The 21,197-nt window shown below is 34.3% G+C and overlaps 1 protein-coding gene across 16 annotated transcripts in view; it reads left to right on the top strand.

The window, feature by feature from the left end:
* The window catches only part of NBEA (neurobeachin), a 460,919-nt gene that overhangs the window by 127,937 nt on the left and 311,785 nt on the right, over positions 1–21,197 (top strand). For all 16 annotated transcript variants that reach the window (XM_015851986.2, XM_015851985.2, XM_032442135.1 and 13 more), the window contains exons 14-24: positions 440–519; positions 1,296–1,358; positions 1,467–1,564; positions 2,724–2,816; positions 5,710–5,818; positions 10,424–10,505; positions 10,746–10,869; positions 11,210–11,402; positions 11,604–12,623; positions 15,160–15,377; positions 16,867–17,020. In XM_015851986.2, coding sequence (XP_015707472.1) covers positions 440–519; positions 1,296–1,358; positions 1,467–1,564; positions 2,724–2,816; positions 5,710–5,818; positions 10,424–10,505; positions 10,746–10,869; positions 11,210–11,402; positions 11,604–12,623; positions 15,160–15,377; positions 16,867–17,020 — 2,234 coding nt within the window. The remainder of the gene's footprint in view (positions 1–439; positions 520–1,295; positions 1,359–1,466; positions 1,565–2,723; positions 2,817–5,709; positions 5,819–10,423; positions 10,506–10,745; positions 10,870–11,209; positions 11,403–11,603; positions 12,624–15,159; positions 15,378–16,866; positions 17,021–21,197) is intronic.

Below are 21,197 nucleotides of genomic sequence, written 5' to 3'. Positions count from 1 at the left end.
GCTTTGATTTTTTTTTTTTTAATCCTGCACTGGGCATTTTTATCATGACATTGGGTCAGTTGAGTAGGTTTTCTAAATAGAGTTTTTGCCTATATTAGAATTTGCAGTTTCCAGCTCATAGAACAAAATCTATAGTGTGTATGCCTTAATTTAGTTGTGTGAGTCACAATCTGGTTATTGCTCTTCATGTTCTTATGTCTTTAATATTATTATATGCACCTATATATACATATATGGATTTCTTTTTTTTTTTTTTTTTTAAGATGAAACATTGCTCAAGTTTTATTGTGATGTAAAATGTAATTCTGTAAAGTTTTAAATGATATCATTTGCAAATATGTGCTCTTAAATTACAGTAGGAACTGTAATTTTCGGAAGAAACTGCAGTTATTAAAGAAATCAGCTTATATTTAAATGCGGTATATTTTGCTTCTTCCAGATGGTCCTCGACCCTCACAGAAAGAAATCATATCACTAAGAGCATTCATGCTTCTGTTTCTGAAACAACTCATATTGAAGGTAAAATAGGTTATTCCAGATGGATATCTTTGAGGCTGTTCTACAGGTTCTTTCTATTTAGTAATAAGCTCTTCCAGAGTAGTAAATATGTGCTACCTATCAGGTATTATATCTGTTTTTGGTTAATTTTAAGTTTGATGCTCATATTAACAATAAAGATAAGGATAGCAAATCCATAGAATATTTCTTAACCTCACCAAACTATAATATATATATTTTATTAAAAGTACATCCAGAAGTGATATGTAATACTAGACAGCTGTTCATTTTACATCATTGATACTACAAAGATCAAAGGAAAAGTTTGTGGAAGTTGTTGTGTTAGTTACTGCTTTATTGGTTTTTAGGTCCTACCGTTGCATGAAAGGTTCAGGGCTCTTTCTTGCTCTTTCTCTCTGTTGCAGATGGTCTTTGAGTTATAACCTGCCATTTGAGACTTGTCTGGAAAACATTTTTTTTTTGCCCTACCTTATTCTTACAGTTTTTTCTGGTTGTGTGTCAGGGCTTGGAGGAGTGATAACAGTGGATGATATCATCTGAGGGCCTACACTTTAAAAGTTGTTTCTAGCAAGAATGGAAAGCTTTACTTCAGGCTATTTTGTACTGCCAATGTGATAAGGAAAAGAATGGGAACAAAATAGAATAGCTCTTTGAATTTAAATAGTAATTTTATAGGATTATTTTACTCAGTCGAAGTTTTTCTTAATCCAAGCATTAAAGAATGAATTTTCTCTGAAAAAAAAAATATATATATATATCCCATCTCATTTTTTCAGGATCGAGGTGTGAAAGAAGATGAACTGCAGAGCATATTAAATTACTTGCTAACAATGCACGAGGTACATTTCTGTAATTAACTATCCTTCACTGTAATCAATTGTACAATCTCTATGAGAAGCCTGCTGTTGAGGTTAGTTTGTAGAATAACATTGGTGCTTGTCGTACAGGATGAAAATATTCATGATGTGCTGCAGCTGCTGGTGGCACTAATGTCTGAACATCCAGCATCCATGATACCTGCCTTTGATCAGAGAAATGGGATACGGTAAGACAGTGAAGTGAGGAAATATTTTAAAAGCAGTTCCAGTATCATCACTCCCCAGATTACATTTTTTTCCCAATATCACACATGATGATCTTTCAAGAATTTTAGTTATTTCAGCTGTAACTTCAAAAATAGACTGTTTTGATATCTCTGAGGCAGAAGTTTTCCTCTTGAGGTTATCACTATCATATTTGAAGGTAAATGAACTGCTGTACTTGCTTCTAAATCTGAAATAGAATATGTAATTAACATGAAGCATCAAAAAGCCATGTGTCTATCTCAGAATTATTTTGAATACTATATCTTTGAATGCTCTTCATAATCTGGGGCAAAGAAGAGGAAGATGAGAGAGATCATCCCTTAAATCTCTTAAATTTTCTCTGAAATAATATTAAAAAGTATCTGTGGAATTTATTTGTTTATGTGATTGTTCATAGACTCGGTAACTGAAAAATACCAGAGAAGCAGTATTTCCAGTGGTGTTTTTTTAATACCTATTTTGGTAATGCATTTTTTTTCAGTGTTTATTGTTAATAATTTAATGTTTATTACGGATTTTTATTTTGTGATGTTCTGAAAGTACTTTGGAAAACAAAAAAAGACTTGTAAAAAGAAAGTGGTTGTTACTGGTAAATTCAACTGTGTTTTCTATAAAATATATAAAACTTCATGCAACTACTTGTGTTTAAAATTATTTGAAATTGTAGTGCAAACTGAAACAAAGCTACCAGGAATACTCACTGTACTCACAGTTAGGACACTTTTTTTCTGTTTATTTTTCTATAGCGAAAATAGCAGAACAAGCAAACAAGTTACTTTTTGTTTTCTGTACCATCCAGGTACTAGAAGACACTCCAAGATATGACCGTATTCCAGTTTCTTTCCTTTTGTCTTGAGCCATTTTATTTTTCTGCTATAGAAACATTAGATTTTGCTTTCTGTTATAAAGCACTGAACTGAATGACAGTACACCTTGGCTCTGACCCAAAGAATTTATGATCTAATTCTTATGTTGCGCTTGTTGTTTTCAGTATATCCTTTTATTCTGTGTAAATGGTTGGGTTTATTATTATTTCATAACCTCAGTATAAAATATCACTGTTCAGTGAAGAGTTGTAGGTGAGGTGTTCAAAGTATTGACTTTGTTTTCCTTTTTTAGAGTAATTTATAAACTACTGGCTTCCAAAAGTGAGAGTATATGGGTGCAGGCTTTGAAAGTCCTTGGATATTTTCTCAAACACTTGGGTCATAAGTAAGTGTAATCTTAAAATTATTGTAGAATTGTATGTAAGTTCACAGTTTGTGTCCTTTTGTCATAATTACCTTAATTTGGTAGTCTTTAGAAATAAAATTGATGTGTTTTTTATTTAATAATGTGCGGTTGATGTGTTTATACATTTGGAAAAAAAACAAGTCTTGTAGTTAACTTATTCTTGTAATGACATCTGAAATGTTAGAGTGACTATATGCCAAATGTATGATATACTGAAAATTAAACCTTAAAATTTTTAAAAATTATTTTCTAAAAATACATTTTTAAAAATTATATGTTCATTTAAGGGTAATAGGAAATGTGACTGTCATCAAAAATTTGCTACTGAGATTTTCTGTGTGATTGCAATAAATGTGTCAGGACAGTACTTTTAAAAGTAGCTTCATACTGATGGGAAAGATGAAATAGAATATGTTATTCCAGTGAGAAATGTTCAGAAAAGAAATTAAACAAAATAAGTAAATGATCAATTAAAAAAAACACATAAGAACACGCATCTGCACCAAAGGAAGGAAAAATAGTCACATTTAAAATGAGCCAGTGTCACAAAATAGGTGTACTTAGTCTCATTTTTCCTCACTTGGTGTTAAGAAAGAATTAAAAAGTAGACAGTACTGTGTAATCTGGGGCTGCTCACTTTCTCCACTGTATTAAAATATTTTATACTGTATGATGGAAATTAGCCGTCCTCTTCACACTAGACTTCATCATGTAAAACTATAGAAGGAAAAGAAGTTTTGAGGGCAGCCAGAGCTCGGTATTGCTAGAAACACTCGTCTCAGCAAGATCAATAAAGTATGACACCATAATTGACAGATGGTTAACTGAGAACACACTCACAAATGGGATTTTCTTTTGGGATTGAGCAAGTCAAGTAGTGTTCTGGGAATTGATAAAGCAAATTCATAGACCACTCAAGAATCTCAAAGGACTTTTTAACATTACTTTCTGAAAATCATTCAAATTCATTGGAGGTGGATTAAGTAAAGTACATCAGATGAAGATTTGATTTGAGGCCTTTTTCCATATAAGTACATTTGTTTAATTCATTTATAACATATCTAGCAAACTAGAGTTTAAGTTAACTAATTTATTTTTCATTGAAATCTATTTGTATTTTCTGCATCTTCCAAGGTATCTTTTGAATATTCTGTTACTTTCATTTAGGACAAAAAAAAACAAACAACATAATCTCTGGGTTATTGGTAAATGTTCACTTTATGGTTGACTTCAGTATGTAAAAATCCCCCTCATTTTCAAAACTCACAGCTAATGCCTGTGAGATGTGCCTATTTGTGCACACACGCACATCTTCATATGTATGGTTCTATAAAACTGTGGTCAAATACAGGAAATTCTAAGAAATTATAAAAATGTAAACTACATAAAATTATAAACTACTTATAAATCTGTTTCATATTACAGGAAACGGGCATTCTGTAGCAATTCTGTTTTAATATGCCAAAGAATAATTGCATAAAGAGATGTTTTAATTCATGAAACCTGCAACAATACAATGTTAATAACCAATGTGTAGATGAAAAAACAATTACCATTCATAGATATGCTGTGCAGATTAAGCTGTAGAGTGGAAAGAATTGATTACCTGGAGGAGTGACTAGTGTGTGCTGGGAGATTAGTTAAATTACTTGATTTTTCTTTGTGATCTATGATGATAGCTTACTTTGCCTAACCTTTGATGGAGGAAAAATCCTGTTCTTCTCTTTCTCTGCCTCCCTGAACTTTTCCTACTCCATCACTGGAAAAAGTTATAGTAATTTGCTTGCATTTTACATTTATAATATTCTATTTGAAAATATATGTAATCTCAAATACAGCAAAACATTGATACATAACGTATTAGCCTGTGCTATATATGCTGTTTATTGTGTATGCTGTTTATTGTGTTTTCTAAATTGATTAGATATACCTGTTCTGAAATGTCTTCCATACTCTACCTTGTACCTCACAAGATTGAATATGTGTAGTTTTTCTTACAACTTGATCTACTTGTAAGTTTCCTTGTTCATTGCATTGTTCATTGCAAGGCAGTTGGACTTGATGACCCTTAAAGGTCCCTTCCAAGTCAAATGATTCTGTGATAACTCTCCCTTTAGTGCACAGAAAAGTACGCACTGTTATAATATGGTGCCGCTTTCTTTTATGGATATTTCAAAATTATAGTATTATTATAGTATTCCTTTCAAAAGTTCTAGAACAAGTCAGTGTAATTTAAGCCTATGATATTGTGGTCAATAATCAGGAAAAGGGATTTTGTTAGCTTTTGAATGAACAATGGAGAAATTTCACTTCATTTTGTTTTATATTCTTAAAATGCTTTTACATGTATTACTAATTAATCTGGATAATTATTTTTATTTCGTATTTCTTAAAGTAGTAGATAAATACAGTGATGAAATATGCAGTAAGTATTCTATTTGTGATAGAATCTCATTAAGCAGTACTAGTTTTTAGGGACAGATGGAATTCACTGATGTGAGCTGCTTTCTTTTCAGCTTTTTAAGATGGCATTTTTTCTTGGTCTTGACAGTAAAATTCACCTCAAACACTTGGAATTTCATACTTTTTTACGATTATGGTGTATGAGAATTCTGTGCCATTTTTTTTTAACACAAAAGCACATCTAAATACGCAATTGCTTGCTGAGAACCTTTGTGTATTACTGCAATAGCATTTGTATATTACTGCAATGGCATTCATATTAGGAAAGAAATTATGTTTGATTCATGATATTTACGGAATTACTGGCTATATAACTCTTCAGTACAACATGAAAATATTTAGCTTTCGTGCTTTTGCATTTACTTTAATATCTTAGACATAGCTGGCACATTTTTATTTTCTCTTCCAGACGAAAGGTTGAAATCATGCATACTCACAGTCTTTTCACTCTTCTTGGAGAAAGGTTGATGCTGCATACGAACACAGTGACCGTTACAACGTATAATACACTTTATGAGGTAAAAATTACTAAACATACAAATTTTAATCTCTATGGTAAAATTAAATTTTTATATAACCTTTTAATACTCTGTGCTTTGAAATATCCTGATTTGCACTTTGGCTCAGAATTTTGGCATGCTCAGCTAAACATGAGTTAGCATTGTGTCCAGGTGGCCAAGAAAGCCAATGGCATCCTGGCTTGTATCATAACCTGGAGCATGCCCAGAGAAGGGCAACAAAGCTGACTGGAGCACAAGTCTTAAGAGAAGTGGCTGAGGGAGCTCCGATTGGTGCTTACAGTGAGAGTGGGGTTGGTCTCTTCCCACTGGTGACAGGTGGCAGGATGAGGGGAAACAGCCTCAAGCTGCACCAGGGTAAATTTAGGTTGGATGTCAAGAAAGACTTCTTTACAATAAGGGTAGTTAAACACTGGAATAGGCTGCCCAGAGCGGCGGTTTAGCAGATTTTTAGTTAGTGTAAATTGGCTGGGTTGTGGCTAGACCTCTTTAAGGACTTTTCCAGCCTGAGTGATTCTATGATTCTATGATTGTTCTGTCTGGGGAAGAGGAGGCTTGGGAGAGACCTTAGCACTCTATATAGATATCTGAAGGGAGGTTCTGGTGAGGGGTGGGGGGATCAGCCTTTTCTCCCATATAACTGGTGATAGGATGAGAGGGAATGGCCTCAAGTTGGTCCAGGGAGATTGAGGCTTGACATTAGGAAGAGTTTCTTCATCAAAGAAGCAGTCAGGCACTAGATTGGGCTGCCTAGGGAGATGATGGAGTCACCATCCCTGAAGATGTTCAAGCAACATTTACATGTTGTACCAATGGAACAAGGTTTACTGGGAAATATTGGTGATAGATAGACAGTTGGACTGGATAATCTTGGAGATCTTTTCAACCTTTGTGATTCTTTGATTCTATATTTTTGACAGTTTTTTTGTTAGGATTATCATGCTTTTTACACATTCTTTATAAATTTTTATAGCTTTACACAGAGCAATATAAAAGATCCTAATACTTAAGATGTTGATCACTTCCCCCCTCACCCCCCCATCAAAAAAAAAGGACCAGAGACCTGGAGCTGCTCTTCTGAGCTAAAACTTCTTTCTTTTGAAAAGTGCAAGTGTTCTTTTTCTTTTTTTTTCAACTAATAACACTAGTAGTAAAATGCTTGCTGGAAAAAGTCAGATGCTTTCTGGGAAGAGTAAATGTGACTTATAAGCATTAAAATGTCTATCAGTCTCTCACAGACACATGAGCTTTAACAGTGAACAGTTTAGCTTATATGTTATTATTCCAAAACCATTTCTGTATGCCTTCAAATGCATGCTGTCAAACCTTCAATTCTTTTTCTTAAAATGATAAACTTCAGAATCTGCATAATATAGAAAAGTTTCTGCTATGTTTATAAATACCTGAACATCATCTGTTTACCAATGACATACTCATATGTCCATGTATGTTTTTGTTGTATGCATCTGATGACTTCACTGGCTTAGTAAGCTTACCCTGTGCAGCTTAACAACTTGAGTCTCTCTGGATGTTCTTCCAACATCTGTGATGATGGCCTCTTACCTTCTGCCAGTTTCTAGAAGATTATCTTGTCCTTAGGAAACTAATAAAAATGGATTCATCTCCATCTTCTTACCTACAATGATTCATCTATCATATTCAGAATTAGTGCAACCCTCTTTTTTATGTTGTCATGTGTGTGATTTTATATCTGCAGCTGTTTTTCAAGATACAATCTTTGGACTTCATGAAATTTGAACAGATAGAGCAAGGATAATCCTATCAAATCCTGGTCCAGCAATCCTATGTCAAATTCAGACAATTTGTTTTATAAAAAAGTGTTTTAACAGATGACACCATAAATTTCATAGTGAAAAGACCTAAATGTGTTCTTACCTAATTTATTGAACCTGTCTTTGTGATGGAATTGAGCCCCATATGGTATATCTTCCAAATTCTCCAACAGGCTGTTAATATGTGAATCATTGACTTACTTCCAAGTTAATATTAGGTGTTACACAATATAATCTGTAAGTAATGTGCTGTTGTGTTGGATTTTCCAGCTGTGGTTAAAATAAAATAAACAAAACCAAATACAAAAAAGACCCCAGGGAAAAGTAATATCTTTAAACTTACTATCTTGACAGTCTTCATACATGAGCCTGCTCAGCTGAGAACATTGAGTTGGAATAGTTAAATTGCTGTACCTCACAGTTACTTGAAAAAGCAATTTTCTGCTCTGAGTTTAAGGGACTAAGAGAAGAAACTCTATAAAAGCAGTACCTAAATGCCTTCAGTTCATGTATACAAATATTAGTCTTGAATCATATGATTTTTGAGCATACTATTTAACCTTATTGACTCTTAATATCAATTTTCACTCATGCTTTGATATCACCTAATTTAATAAATTTCCATACACAGTTGTTTTCAGTTTGCATGTGGCAGATTACAGTTCTTTGAGAACTGGGAAGATGCACAAGTGACTAACTCAAATTCACTTCAAAACTTAAGTTTTCAGTTATGTTAGCTTGTAGTTAGGGCAGAGCCATGGGACCACAGCAGTACAACAGATTTACCCGTGGACTGTTGCAGTTACTTTAAATATTCTCTCACAAGCAAGAATTCACATTCTATAATGAACAGCAATATGTAAAAACCTACTCAAAGGTACTGTGTTTACAACCTGTGTTAGTTTGAGTATTGATTAATGAATGAGCTAAGGTATGCCTCAAAATAAATATGAATTACTAGTGAAATTATTTAATTATAAGATTTGTTTTTATATAGTTGCTTAAATATATTTCTTGAAAATCCAGCATTAATACCCTTCAACTTTTAGCTTACTCTTGAGAGCATAGTTGGATATGTAGAACCAGTGACAGGTAGCCTGCTGCTGGTTTTGCCTCAGTACAGACTAATTAATTTGTCAGGGACAATGTGAGAAACAGGAGAACAATCTGTCTTGGTCACTATGTCAAGTATCTTGGCTACTCCTATGTAATGTATTGTATGACTCTCTCACAGCTGAGGAAAACAGAACCAATTTTCAAGGAATATTGAGTTTGGATATGGAAGGAATATAACAAAATATCTTTGGATGTATCATGCTCATGAAGGAATCTTTGATCCGTGAATGGGAAGGTTATAAATGAAGGATTTTTAGAAAAAGCAGATATCTTAAAAATATATATTTATTAAAATGTTTTTATTTTTAAATGATATTAGCAGAATAGAAAAAATAGCTTGGAGGAACTTTTGGAGGTTGCCTAGGTTAACTTCCTGCTCAGGACATGGCTAACTTTAATGTTTTATGCTGTTGCTCAGCATCCTCCCCAGGCAAATTTTGACTATTGTCTCTTCTTTATTTCTGAATAAATAAATTCAATTCCTGAGAATTCCTAATTTTGACATTTCTTAATGCAGCATTAAAATCAGAAGTGCAGTTTTCTGGAGGGTGATAAGTATATGCAAACTCGTTCAGAATCCTACCACAGGATTACAATATTAATACCAAGTTAACATAGCAGAAATTCTTAGATAACCTACTTTGCTGCTATAAATCCACTTTAGTTTATTATTATCATTTATGGCTACTGCAGAGACAATATATCTGTTCTGTTTTCAGTTCTTGGTAAAAAAAATACGTTTGTTTTAAGGGTGATAATGGGAGGGTTGATTGTTGGTTTGGGCTTATCTCACATTCAATATATACACAGAGTATCTTAAGTAAATGAACGGAAACTTTTTAATGAAATACTTTTGCATTTTTAACATGTCCCACCGTTAATGGATCTTAAACCTCACTAAGTTATTGATTTCACCGGCTTTCTGGTTTAATAGCATTAAGTCAGTTTCTGCAGCTGAAATTTATAGGGAAGCTATTTTTGGTTCACAGGAAAATTTAATCAATCAATTTCACTTTTATTGCTGGTTGTGAAAACTTCTGTAAACTTTGTTTAGTAGAAAACATTTTACTAGAGATTTTCTTAAATATAGCTGATGTATTTATTCAACACCTGTGTTCATATATGAGAATTGCTGTACACATTTGGTGTATCTTTGAACTGAGACAAATACGGTGATTCTGCTTGCTGTAACAAATACATACCCATAGTCCAAATAACAGTAAATACAATCTGACAGTAGTTGTTCTGTTAATAGGAATTACTTTATTAGGAATTTGCAAGCAAAAACATCCTACCCTTTTTATTCTCTAGTGATCAGGTGTTGAAGGCTTCAAGGAGCTAGAAATTTTGTAGAGATGAAGGCAATGTGTGAGCATTGGAATAGAATCTTAGGTAGTTCTCTTCTCATTGCTAATATGCTTTGTCCTTTTATGAGAAATAACATTTCAAGTTAAACATGAAGCACAACACATCAATTACATTTTTCATAATGTATCTCTTTAAAACACATTGACTATTTATTGAGCTGTCTAAAATATCAGAATATCAGTTTGATTATATTCTTGAAGAATAAAAACATTTTCCCAAGATTTTTTATATGAAGTTATGATATGGCTATGATAAATGGTGACCTGAAAAAATAATGATAAATTATGCTGTAGCATTTAATTACAAATGATAACCTTCTGTGTTTTAGATTTTGACGGAACAAGTATGCACTCAAGTTGTTCATAAACCCCATCCAGAACCAGATTCTACAGTGAAAATACAAAATCCAAGTAAGAACTATATATTATTTTTGTACAATAAATATATTACCTAGCTATTTTATGTTCTTTGAAAGGTTGTGGCCCAGGAAGCATGAATAATTAATTATCATCTATCAAATGTGTTTGGGTTTCAGTTACTGCTTATATTCATTGCTGAAACTTAATTAATTGCATGTTATTTTTCTTTATTTTGCTTTTAAACCAAATGTTTTTAAAATGTGTTATTGTAACTAATTTCTTCTTTCAAAGTGATTCTTAAGGTGGTGGCAACACTGTTAAAAAACTCCACACCAAGTGCAGAGCTGATGGAAGTTCGACGCTTATTCTTGTCTGATATGATAAAACTCTTTAGCAATAGCCGTGAAAACAGAAGGTAGGTCACTGCGGACAGTATTTGCTCATCTTTCACTTGTGGGTAATAGCAATCAGTTGTATTGTATGTAGGGTTGTATACTCTACAGTTTGAATGGAATCTATAAAAATTAGTTTATCTGTGGTAACTTTTCCTTATCCCAAAAATAGTATTTGGTTATTCTTTTAAGAACATAATTTACATTTTTGTTGACCCTGATGTATTTTCTATGTTTTCTCTTACCACTGGAATTATTTTCAGAGTAGATGCACCATGTTACATTTCTCCTGTTTTAACCATCATAATATTAAAATAAAGAAGCTTTCTCTGGATATATTTTGACCTAATTATTTCACTTTAGATGTTTACTTCAGTGTTCAGTGTGGCAGGACTGGATGTTTTCTCTGGGATATATTAACCCCAAGAATTCTGAAGAGCAGAAGATCACAGAGATGGTTTACAACATATTCCGTATTCTCTTGTATCATGCAATAAAATATGAATGGGGAGGCTGGAGAGTGTGGGTGGATACTCTTTCTATAGCTCATTCCAAGGTAAGAAACGACTGGATGTTTTAATATACTGGTAACTCCCTCACAGGGACTAGTAATGTATTAAAATAATATTTAAAGTGATTTGCTGCCATCTGGTGGCTATGTCTATACATGTCAAGGTGGCATTTGTTAAGATTCTTGTTATTTTTTGTCCAATTTGATATAGCATATATTCATCCATATAATTTCTTCTTTCTTAAGGTCACATATGAGGCTCACAAGGAGTACCTAGCAAAAATGTATGAAGAGTATCAAAGGCAAGAGGAAGAAAACATAAAAAAGGGGAAGAAGGGTAATGTAAGCACTATCTCAGGTCTTTCGTCTCAGACAACAGGAGCAAAAGGTGGAATGGAAATCCGAGAGATAGAAGACCTTTCACAAAGCCAAAGTCCAGAAAGTGAAACAGATTACCCTGTCAGTACTGATACGAGGGATTTGCTCATGGCTACAAAGGTTTCTGATGATGTACTTGGAAATGCTGAGAGACCAGGAGGAGGAGTGCATGTAGAAGTTCATGACCTTCTAGTTGATATAAAAGCTGAAAAGGTAGAAGCTACTGAGGTAAAACTTGATGATATGGATTTATCACCAGAGACGCTAGTAACGGGAGAAAATGGTGCACTTGTAGAAGTTGAATCACTTCTAGATAATGTATATAGTGCTGCTGTTGAGAAGCTCCAAAACAATGTTCATGGAAGTGTAGGTATTATTAAGAAGAATGAGGAAAAAGATAATGGTCCATTAATAACTCTGGCTGATGAGAAAGATGAACCTTCTACTAACAGTACCTCATTTCTCTTTGACAAAATACCTAGTCAAGAGGAGAAACTTCTACCTGAACTTTCAAGTAACCATATTTCTATTCCTAATGTGCAAGACACACAGATGCATCTTGGTGTAAATGATGATTTGGGATTACTTGCACATATGACGGGCAGTGTAGATATAACATGTACTTCAAGTATAATAGAGGACAAGGAGTTCAAGATTCACACGACTTCAGATGGAATGAATAGTATTTCTGAGAGGGAGCTGGCTTCATCATCTAAAGGATTAGAATACGCTGAAATGACTGCCACAACTCTTGAGACAGAATCTTCTGGTAGCAAAACTGTACCTAATGTTGATGCAGGAAGTATAATATCAGATACGGAAAGATCTGATGATGGTAAAGAAGCAGGAAAGGAGATACGGAAGATCCAGACCACTACCACAACCCAGGTAACTTTCAAGTGCTGTAGCTATGTACATCTCATATAATCACTCTTCTTTACTTCTGACTATGTTATTTGAGGTCTGAGAGATTTTTGAAGTATATTTCCTGCATAATATGAAAGATGTCTATCCTGCAAGCCAATTCACTTTGAAAATTTCTTACCTTTTACAGATGTAAAATTTTTTTATACAGATGTAGAAAAAATAACTGTTGTGGTTGCACATGCTTTAATTATTAAAATAATAATAATAATGAAATTAAAAAAAAAAAATAAAGAGCTAAGATAATCTCTCATCCATTTCCCTTATTTCATGTATACAGATTAACTATTGCTCATAGAATTATGTTTTAGACCTCTTATTTGAATGTCTTATAAGAAATATCTCTACTTCGTTGTGAGATGCACACAGAATTGTTCCTTTCCTCTCACTGACCCTTTCTTGGTGTAGTTTTTCTTGTAGCACGTTAGTATACTTTGTCCTTCCTATACAGGAATGCTTCCGTAAATAGTCACCGTATTAAATCCAAGTAAAGGAAGGAGTTAACTTACGGAAGTGGAAGAAAAACAGGAATTTGAGTTCCACACCAGAGTTCATCACTAAAAGAAGATATATTTACTTTCTTCTTATGAATTCTCTCTGTTTCTGCAGAACAAAATTAATTTACGTATTAGAATTGTTGGTAGACTCTAGAAACTAATCAAAGATTGCTTTTGAGAATGTTATTGAGTGAAAAACTTAACAAATTAACTGTCTTACTATAATGTCCATAATGCACAGCACTGTTTTTCTTCTGAGCTTTCTTCAGGCCTCCTGAAACTGTGGAACATCCATTACAAAAACTTCTTTGCTTGGTGCTGTATAATATGTACTGTATAATCACAAAGAGTTTCAGAGTTGCACTGAAACTTATTACTGGTTACTCTGACTAGCGAGTTCTAAAATCTTTCTCCTCTCAGTTTCTCTTCTATGGAAATAATTTTTCTTCTGAACAGGAGAGCAAATAGACCTCAAAACTTTCCCTAGGTAGCAATTATAAGAAAAGCAGAGAGTTATCTTGAAAGCATTTTTCAGAACTATAAAATTCCTTATCACATCAGGAAGAGAATATCAAGCATCATGTAGATATTTCTTTGTTTGGAAGTATTCTGTGTAATAAAGAACAAGTCCTGAAAATTCTTGATAGGAAGATTGATAGGTACTTATTTGTTGTGGTAAAGTTAAGACTGTTAATAACATTCTAACTGATAAATGTGAGAGAATGGAGAAGAACAAGAAAAAGGAGTGGATAGTTTTTATTCTGAATATTTTTTTATTTTTTTTTAAATTTTTATTACAGAGTAAAAAGTAACTGAAAACATTCATTTACTCTGCAGTGATATACACAAATGAACTCTGAGTTACTAAGATGTCTTTAATGATTTCATACTACTATCAAACATTCTGTTTGTGTAACCTTATGGCTGTTCTGTCCTTTAGCCTCTTCAATGAATTCTGCCTATGATACTTGAATTATAAAAAGTCCTCAAGCCTATAACTAGAAGTTAGGATTAAAAGTATATGTAAATCATAATGAACTTTTATAAAAACATTGTAGGATAGGAAAATGGAAATGTTTTCAAAATGCTTCACCCTTACATTGACAGAAAATTTCTGACAGATCATTTGGATTTGCAGACTGTGTAGAAACTGAGTACACTTCCAAAGCACAACTCTGAAACTTATTTACCTGCCTTGATTCTCCATTCGTTACTTAAATTGCATTTATTTCCCACCAAAATCCTTGATAAACTGCACTGAATTTGTTTAAGCAAATAATATCTCTTTTAAATAGTTTCCTCAAAAAAAAAGTTATTAACAGTGTAATCACCACTGAAAACACTGTTTGGTTTGTTTTTAAGACTGGCCAAGTAGATAGTCCTAATGAGTCAACCTGAATGCAGGAAACAAATGTCATAAAATCTACATCTCCTACCTGCTCAGAGAATCTAAAGAATGTTAGAAACTATTAGCAAAATATTACAAAATTTTCAAAACTATGTTTTGAAGAGTAGATTTTATTATCTAATTATTCTGCTAGAAATACCAGATGAATAAATTAATCTTAGAAAATGATGTACTGTATGCCTTTAAGTACACTGGTATCTTGAAGCCACCACTGTGTAGTTTGTTCATGTTTCGAGTCAAATATTCAGGGGAAATTGTGCCAGCTGCATAAAATAACAGTTGTTTCATATGACAGTGTTTTGTAACTGCTGACCTTGTACATGCTCTAGTTGGTCTTTTCTGTGATATTTCAAGCAAAGAATGTGAATAAAAAAACATCAGTGAGTAGCTGAAAGGAAGGCGAGCCATGGCAGTGCAGTGCTGATTGATTTGGAATGGCAGCTTTAGTGAATGATAGTATCTATGCTGAATTATAAGTATCTGCTGTTACATGGGCTTGAGTTCAACATTAGTCCATCCTTTCTCAAAGTCTGTGATCTATTTGGAAACATATTACAGAAACATAACATAAGTTCTGAACTTCTTGTTAATATAGGCGGTACAAGGTCGATCTGTCACACAGCAAGACCGGGATTTACGTGTTGACTTGGGATTTAGAGGGATGCCAATGACAGAAGAGCAGCGGCGACAGTTTAGTCCAGGTCCACGCACAACTATGTTTCGTATTCCAGAGTTTAAGTGGTCTCCCATGCACCAGCGTCTCCTGACAGACTTGCTTTTTGCACTAGAAACAGATGTACATGTGTGGAGAAGGTAGATGATTACTTCTTGTTTAAATCCTGTTTTATGTTTCTGTCAACAAGGAAAAATTAGATGTGTCATAAAGTGGATGTTACTATGATAATGGGAAAGGATAGAGTTGGCTTAAGCTTAAGTGCTCTACTATATCTTTTATCTGCTCTTTTCACTCCTTCATACCTTATAACATCTCTTTATCATGGGTACAGTATCCATTTTCTTCAGAGACTGTGTAATTCATATACACCTGACTAAACTGAGCTGCTATCTCAGCATATGTTTAGAACTAGAGCTTCTCTACCTGCAAATCTTATAAATGAAAGCTCTGTCCTATAAATTTTTCTTAGGGATCACTTTTTGTAGTTGATAATTTTATTTTACATGCCAGCTTCTGGTTGTAGTTAGTTATTGTGGCTATATTACTTCAAATGACAACAATATGATTTTCTAGCTTTCACACACTTTATCAGACACTTCTTGTTGCCAGTGCCCTTAAGTTGCCCTTAAGTATGGTAGACACTGTATAATCTCAGAACAGAATAATTCATTTTCAGAAAACTTTACTATTTGTATCAAAGGACCTATATATACTGTATTCAGTTTCTAGTTTGATTAACTGTTCTGTGGCAGTCATTAGGGAATAAGGACTTGAATTTATTTTTTTTTTATAAAATACTTTTCTTTATTCTTTCTGCTTATGTGACACTTGGAAGCGAACATTTTATTTTGCATGTTTTCAATTGAAGCTTTTAATTTTTGTTTTCTGGATGGCAAAAGATTGTTTTGGCAAACAGCATACTGTGAATAGGCTGAGTATTCTTCAGTATTTTCAGGCAACTTTTTGTATTTTGGGGGAGAACTGTTTCATGGGACAATTTCTCACCAATGTGGACTTGTTAACATTACAGATAATAGTATTAGCATATCTGTCTTGCAAAGTTTTATCTAATGCTTAAGTTAATATTAGTTAAAAAAGTTTATACTAGGTCAAAATATTACCAGATCATTGGTTTTATGCCTTAAAGCACTGTCAGCAGGTTTCTTCAATCAAAGCCTTTTGAAATTACAGTTTAGAAAAAAGTCATGGACGAAAGCTCCTACCTAACTTCATTAGGTATTCTCAGGGCTACTTTAGATGGCACTGGTATGAAATGTTGAATTCTGTTAAACAGCTGAATAATAATCTTCACACTGAAGAAATAATCATTTTGCTTTCAGTAGAACTGCATCTGAATGAAAGTATTCCATTATGGGAATAAACAATTTTGAACTGTTCTTCTCAGCTGTGAATTTGAAACAAATCCTAGCGTGAAATTAGGGACCATTCAGTTTGTCCACTAGACTAGTCCTGTTTATATTTTTGACAATTTGCATGAAAAATCATGTAGATAAGGATCTTCTTTGATAACAGAGAAACTTTGGTGTTCTTATAATAAGTCTGACTGAACTTTCTTTCTAATTATTTGGTTTTAATCTATCCTTTTTTGTGTGTATGTTCTTGCAGTCACTCCACAAAGTCAGTGATGGACTTTGTCAATAGCAATGAAAATATTATTTTTGTACACAACACAATACACCTCATTTCCCAGATGGTAGACAATATTATTATTGCTTGTGGAGGAATTTTGCCATTGCTGTCTGCAGCCACATCCCCAACTGTAAGTACAATATTTCCACCTAGTGGTCGTATTAAAAATCATTGTTAGTAGTATAAACTACTGTTTGCAGCTGGATTTGTTTCTTTAGGGAATTCTCTCCACTATCCACTAATTCCTTTCAATAAATAAATAAATAAAAATTGAATCTTATATTGATTAAGCTTCAATACATGCAATGTCTATAGTTTTTGTCATAATTTTCACTTGCAATGTTAATTTTAATAAGGGAAGTAGTACTAAGTAAGAATATTAATATTTCATGTGTATTAAATATTTTATTTGAAGGAGAAGACCATTATTACCATGGTTACAAATCATGGCTATTCTAAGAAAATTACACACTTCATGATTGTTAGTCATTGATATTCATAAACCTGTATTGCATGGCCACCATATTTGCATGCCAAATGACACTAGAAATCACCCCCTTCCTTCTCTTTACTTCTACTTTCAGTAGTTAACAACCTTGTGAGTTTTTCTTTTAATTTTGTCTTAAAATAGTGATGTTTCTATTCACTGTTATGTTCTTACTAAGTTGTGAGTTCTTAGGTGAGCACAGCTCAGGCAGGTAGAGTAGCCTTACATCTCTTTCATACTAAACGTGTTACCTGAACATCCTATATCCATTTGCAGCTAGTATCAATCTTTGAAAGGGGAGAAAATGAAGCAGAGGAGGAACAAAGAGGTTTCTATGAAGTGGTTAGTAAGCACTGAGGGCTGCCAATGTAATTTTGTAACACCAGCTTAATCTCTTGTTATAGTCATTCAGCAACAGAGATTATTTTGCCTCTCATATTATTTCTAGTTAGTTAACAAAAACAAACAAACAGACAAAAAATGTTTTGCGCTATTTTATTAAAAAATATGAATGTATTTACTGACTAAACATCAACGTGATTTTCAAAGGCTAAATGCTATTTCTGCACTATTTTCATTTTTAGCTAATTACTTGCTATTAACAAAAACACAAGACTCTCAGGAAAGACTTTAATATGTTGTCTGTAGTCGCATCAGTGATACTGAGATTACTGAATAAAAGATTTTGCAAGTGTTACCTCTTAGGGAATGTTGGCATGTATGACAATGCACACCCTCACACCTTAAGATAAATTTTGTACTTCGGATAAAAGGTCACAGGGAGATATTTTTAAAAATAAATTTTTAGACATCATTTGAAATTGAAGATGTTTTCTTTCCCATCTTTTATATTAAAAATACACATTAGGCAAGCACAGCATGAATTAGGCTGTCATTCCATTGAATAGTCTCAGTGCTTTCAGTTTTTTTGTCTTGGTTTATGTAGATCCCTTCTATAGAGTAATAATTTCACAATTCACTATTTAGTTTATTCTGGATACTTTGTCTGTGTGTATGTTTACATATATGGTACAAGTTTATCTACTACATGGCAATTTGTTAAAATAGTGGATGTTCTCACTGTCTTGCAGCAATAGCAGTGATTTTCATACATTAATATAGAAGATTACATTTAGGAATTATTATTATGTATATATTTCTCCACTTAAATGCTTAATTTAGCCATCTGTTTAGGACAGTAAAAGTAAATTCTGATATACACTAATTAATTGAAAGGTCATTAGCTGGTTTTAAGCTGAATTAATCCTACTTTGTGAAATAAACCAAAAAAAACCAAAAATAAAACAGCCAAGTAAAACTACTTTTTATCCAATCACCAACTGACTCGAGTCCAAATAGTGATGGTCAGTGATTCAATGTCTGAATGGAGATCAGTGTTGAGTGGTGTCCTTCAGGGGTCAGTGCTGGGACCAGTGCCCTTTAATATCTTCATCAGTGATATAGACAGTGGGATCAAGGGCACCCTCAGCAAGTTTGCTGATGATTCCAAGTGTGTGATTGACACCCCAGAATGATGGGATGTCATCAAAAGGAACCTAGACAGGCTTGAGCAGTGGGCCCAGGTGAACCTCATGAGGTTCAACAAATCCAAATGCAAGATCTTGCACCTGTGTTAAGGCAATTCCCATTACCAATACAAGCTGGAGGATGAAAGGATTGAGGACAGCCCTACCAAAAAGGACCTGGTGGTACTGGTGGATGGGAAGCTGGACATGAGCCAGCAATGTGTCCTAGCACCCCAGAAAACCAACTGTGTCTTGGGCTGCGTGAAAAGAAGCATGGTCAACAGGTTGATGGAGGTGATCCTGCCCATCTACTCTGTGCTTCTGAGGCCTCACTTGGAGAACTGCATTCAGATGTGGAGTCCTCAGTATAGGACAGACATATACCTGTTGGAGTACATCCAGAGGAGGGCCACAAAAATGTTCAGCCTAGAGAAGAGAGGGCCTTTGAGGTGTCTTGAGAGTGACCTTTCAGCATCTAAGGGGGAGCTACAGGAAAGAAGGGGACAGAATCTTTAGCAGGGTCTGTGGTGATAGAACAAGGGGAAATGTCTCCAGGCTTAAAGATGGTGGATTTCTGTTGGATATATGGAAAATGTCTTTTACAGTGAGAGTGGTGAGACACTGAAAGAGGCTGCCCAGTGATTCTGTGGTTGATGCCCTGTCCCTGGAAACTTTCAAGGGGAGGCTGGATCAGATCCTGGGCAACCTGATTTAGCTGTGCACGTCCCTGTTCATTGCAGGGGAGTTGGACTAGATGGCCTTCAAAGGCCCATTCCAACTCTGAGGATTCTATGAACTTAACCTTGAAATAATTTACAGTTTAGGTGATGATTTCGTAGTCCTGTCCATCTAGAAAGAGTCTTTCGTTTCATTCTACTCCACTCTATTCCATTATTGCCTGTCTATAAATGTTAGTGTGAAAATGGATTCAGTAATAATTGTGAGAGACACAAATAGCCCAGCACATCCTTCTTCTTTCTTTACTATTATTCTGGATGATAGTTACAAAGAGACTTGATGCTATGTTGGATTTCTTCTGGATGTCCATCATATCAATTAAAAGTTTCATACAGATTCTCAGTCTTCTATTTCTTTTGTATCTTTGAATTGATGTGGAGAAAATGACAGATGTGGTGTCAAGGAATGTATTTCTTCTTGATTGTAAGAGGGCATAATAGTCCAGTGCTTGCAGTCAGTTACAAAAGACTGTCTCACTGTCCTCCTCCCAGGAGCTGCTAATTGGAAGAGAGGTCTGAAACTAGAAGATTTATATAACTCTACATAAAAATACTTATATCAGGTTTAACAGTGTCATTATCTGCCTGAGAAATTCTCAAGGGAAGAAAGACAAATACTCTTTCTCCATCACCTATTGAAAGCATCACAGACTGACTGAGATCATTAGGGACCTCTGGAGGACACCTGTCTCAGCCTCTGCTCCAGCAAGGGTGCAGGGTGCCCAGGTCTCTGGAAGATACACAAGGAGGTTCCACAGCCTCTTGACAGCCTGTGCCAGTGGTCCATCATCTACACAGCACAGAAATGCTCCAGGTATTCAGAGAGAAGTTAGTGCCCATGGCCTCTTGTCCTGGCACTTGGCACTACTGACAGAGCCTGGTTCCTTCCTCTTGGCACCCTTTCTTCAGGGATTTATGTGCATTGATGAAATTCCTTGTGAGCCTCATATTTTCCAGTCACAGCTCTCTCAGCCTTTCATGCTAAGAGAGGTGCTCCATTGCCTTCATCATCTTCATGTCCCATTGTTGGGCTCTCTTCAGTATGCCCATGTCTATCCTGTATGGTGGAGCAAAAAGGTGACTCCAGGCTGTGCTATTCAGGCAACAATCTTCCTGCATTTAGTCTCAGTGCTCCAGCTGCTAAAATCATCCAGATTTTTTTTTTTTTTTTTTTTTTTGGTATATCTGTATGAATCACACACAAGTTTACAATAAAGAGAGATCAATTAAAATTTGTTTTATTAAAAATTTTGTTTTTTTAAAGAAACCACTTCAGAATTAATGGATGTCTTCACATATCTGGGAAAAGCCATTTTTTATTATTTTATGGTATTTTTGCATGACTGAAAATTACTGTAAATGACTAGAAAACAAAATTATCTCAGACTGCTGAGGAAAACACGATGCACAAACTATAAAACATAAAAAGTGTACATGTTTCAGGGGAAAAGGTGATCATTGATGTAATTAACTGGAACACAGGAAATTCCTGTGTAGCCTATTGCAGGGCATCTGCTTTAGCAGGAGGTTGGACTAGATGATCTCTGGAGGTCTCTT

The sequence above is a fragment of the Coturnix japonica genome, chromosome 1, assembly GCF_001577835.2.
Source record: "Coturnix japonica isolate 7356 chromosome 1, Coturnix japonica 2.1, whole genome shotgun sequence".
In the NCBI taxonomy this organism is placed as follows: Eukaryota; Metazoa; Chordata; class Aves; order Galliformes; family Phasianidae; genus Coturnix; species Coturnix japonica.
This window is presented reverse-complemented; position numbering and strand designations above follow the sequence as displayed.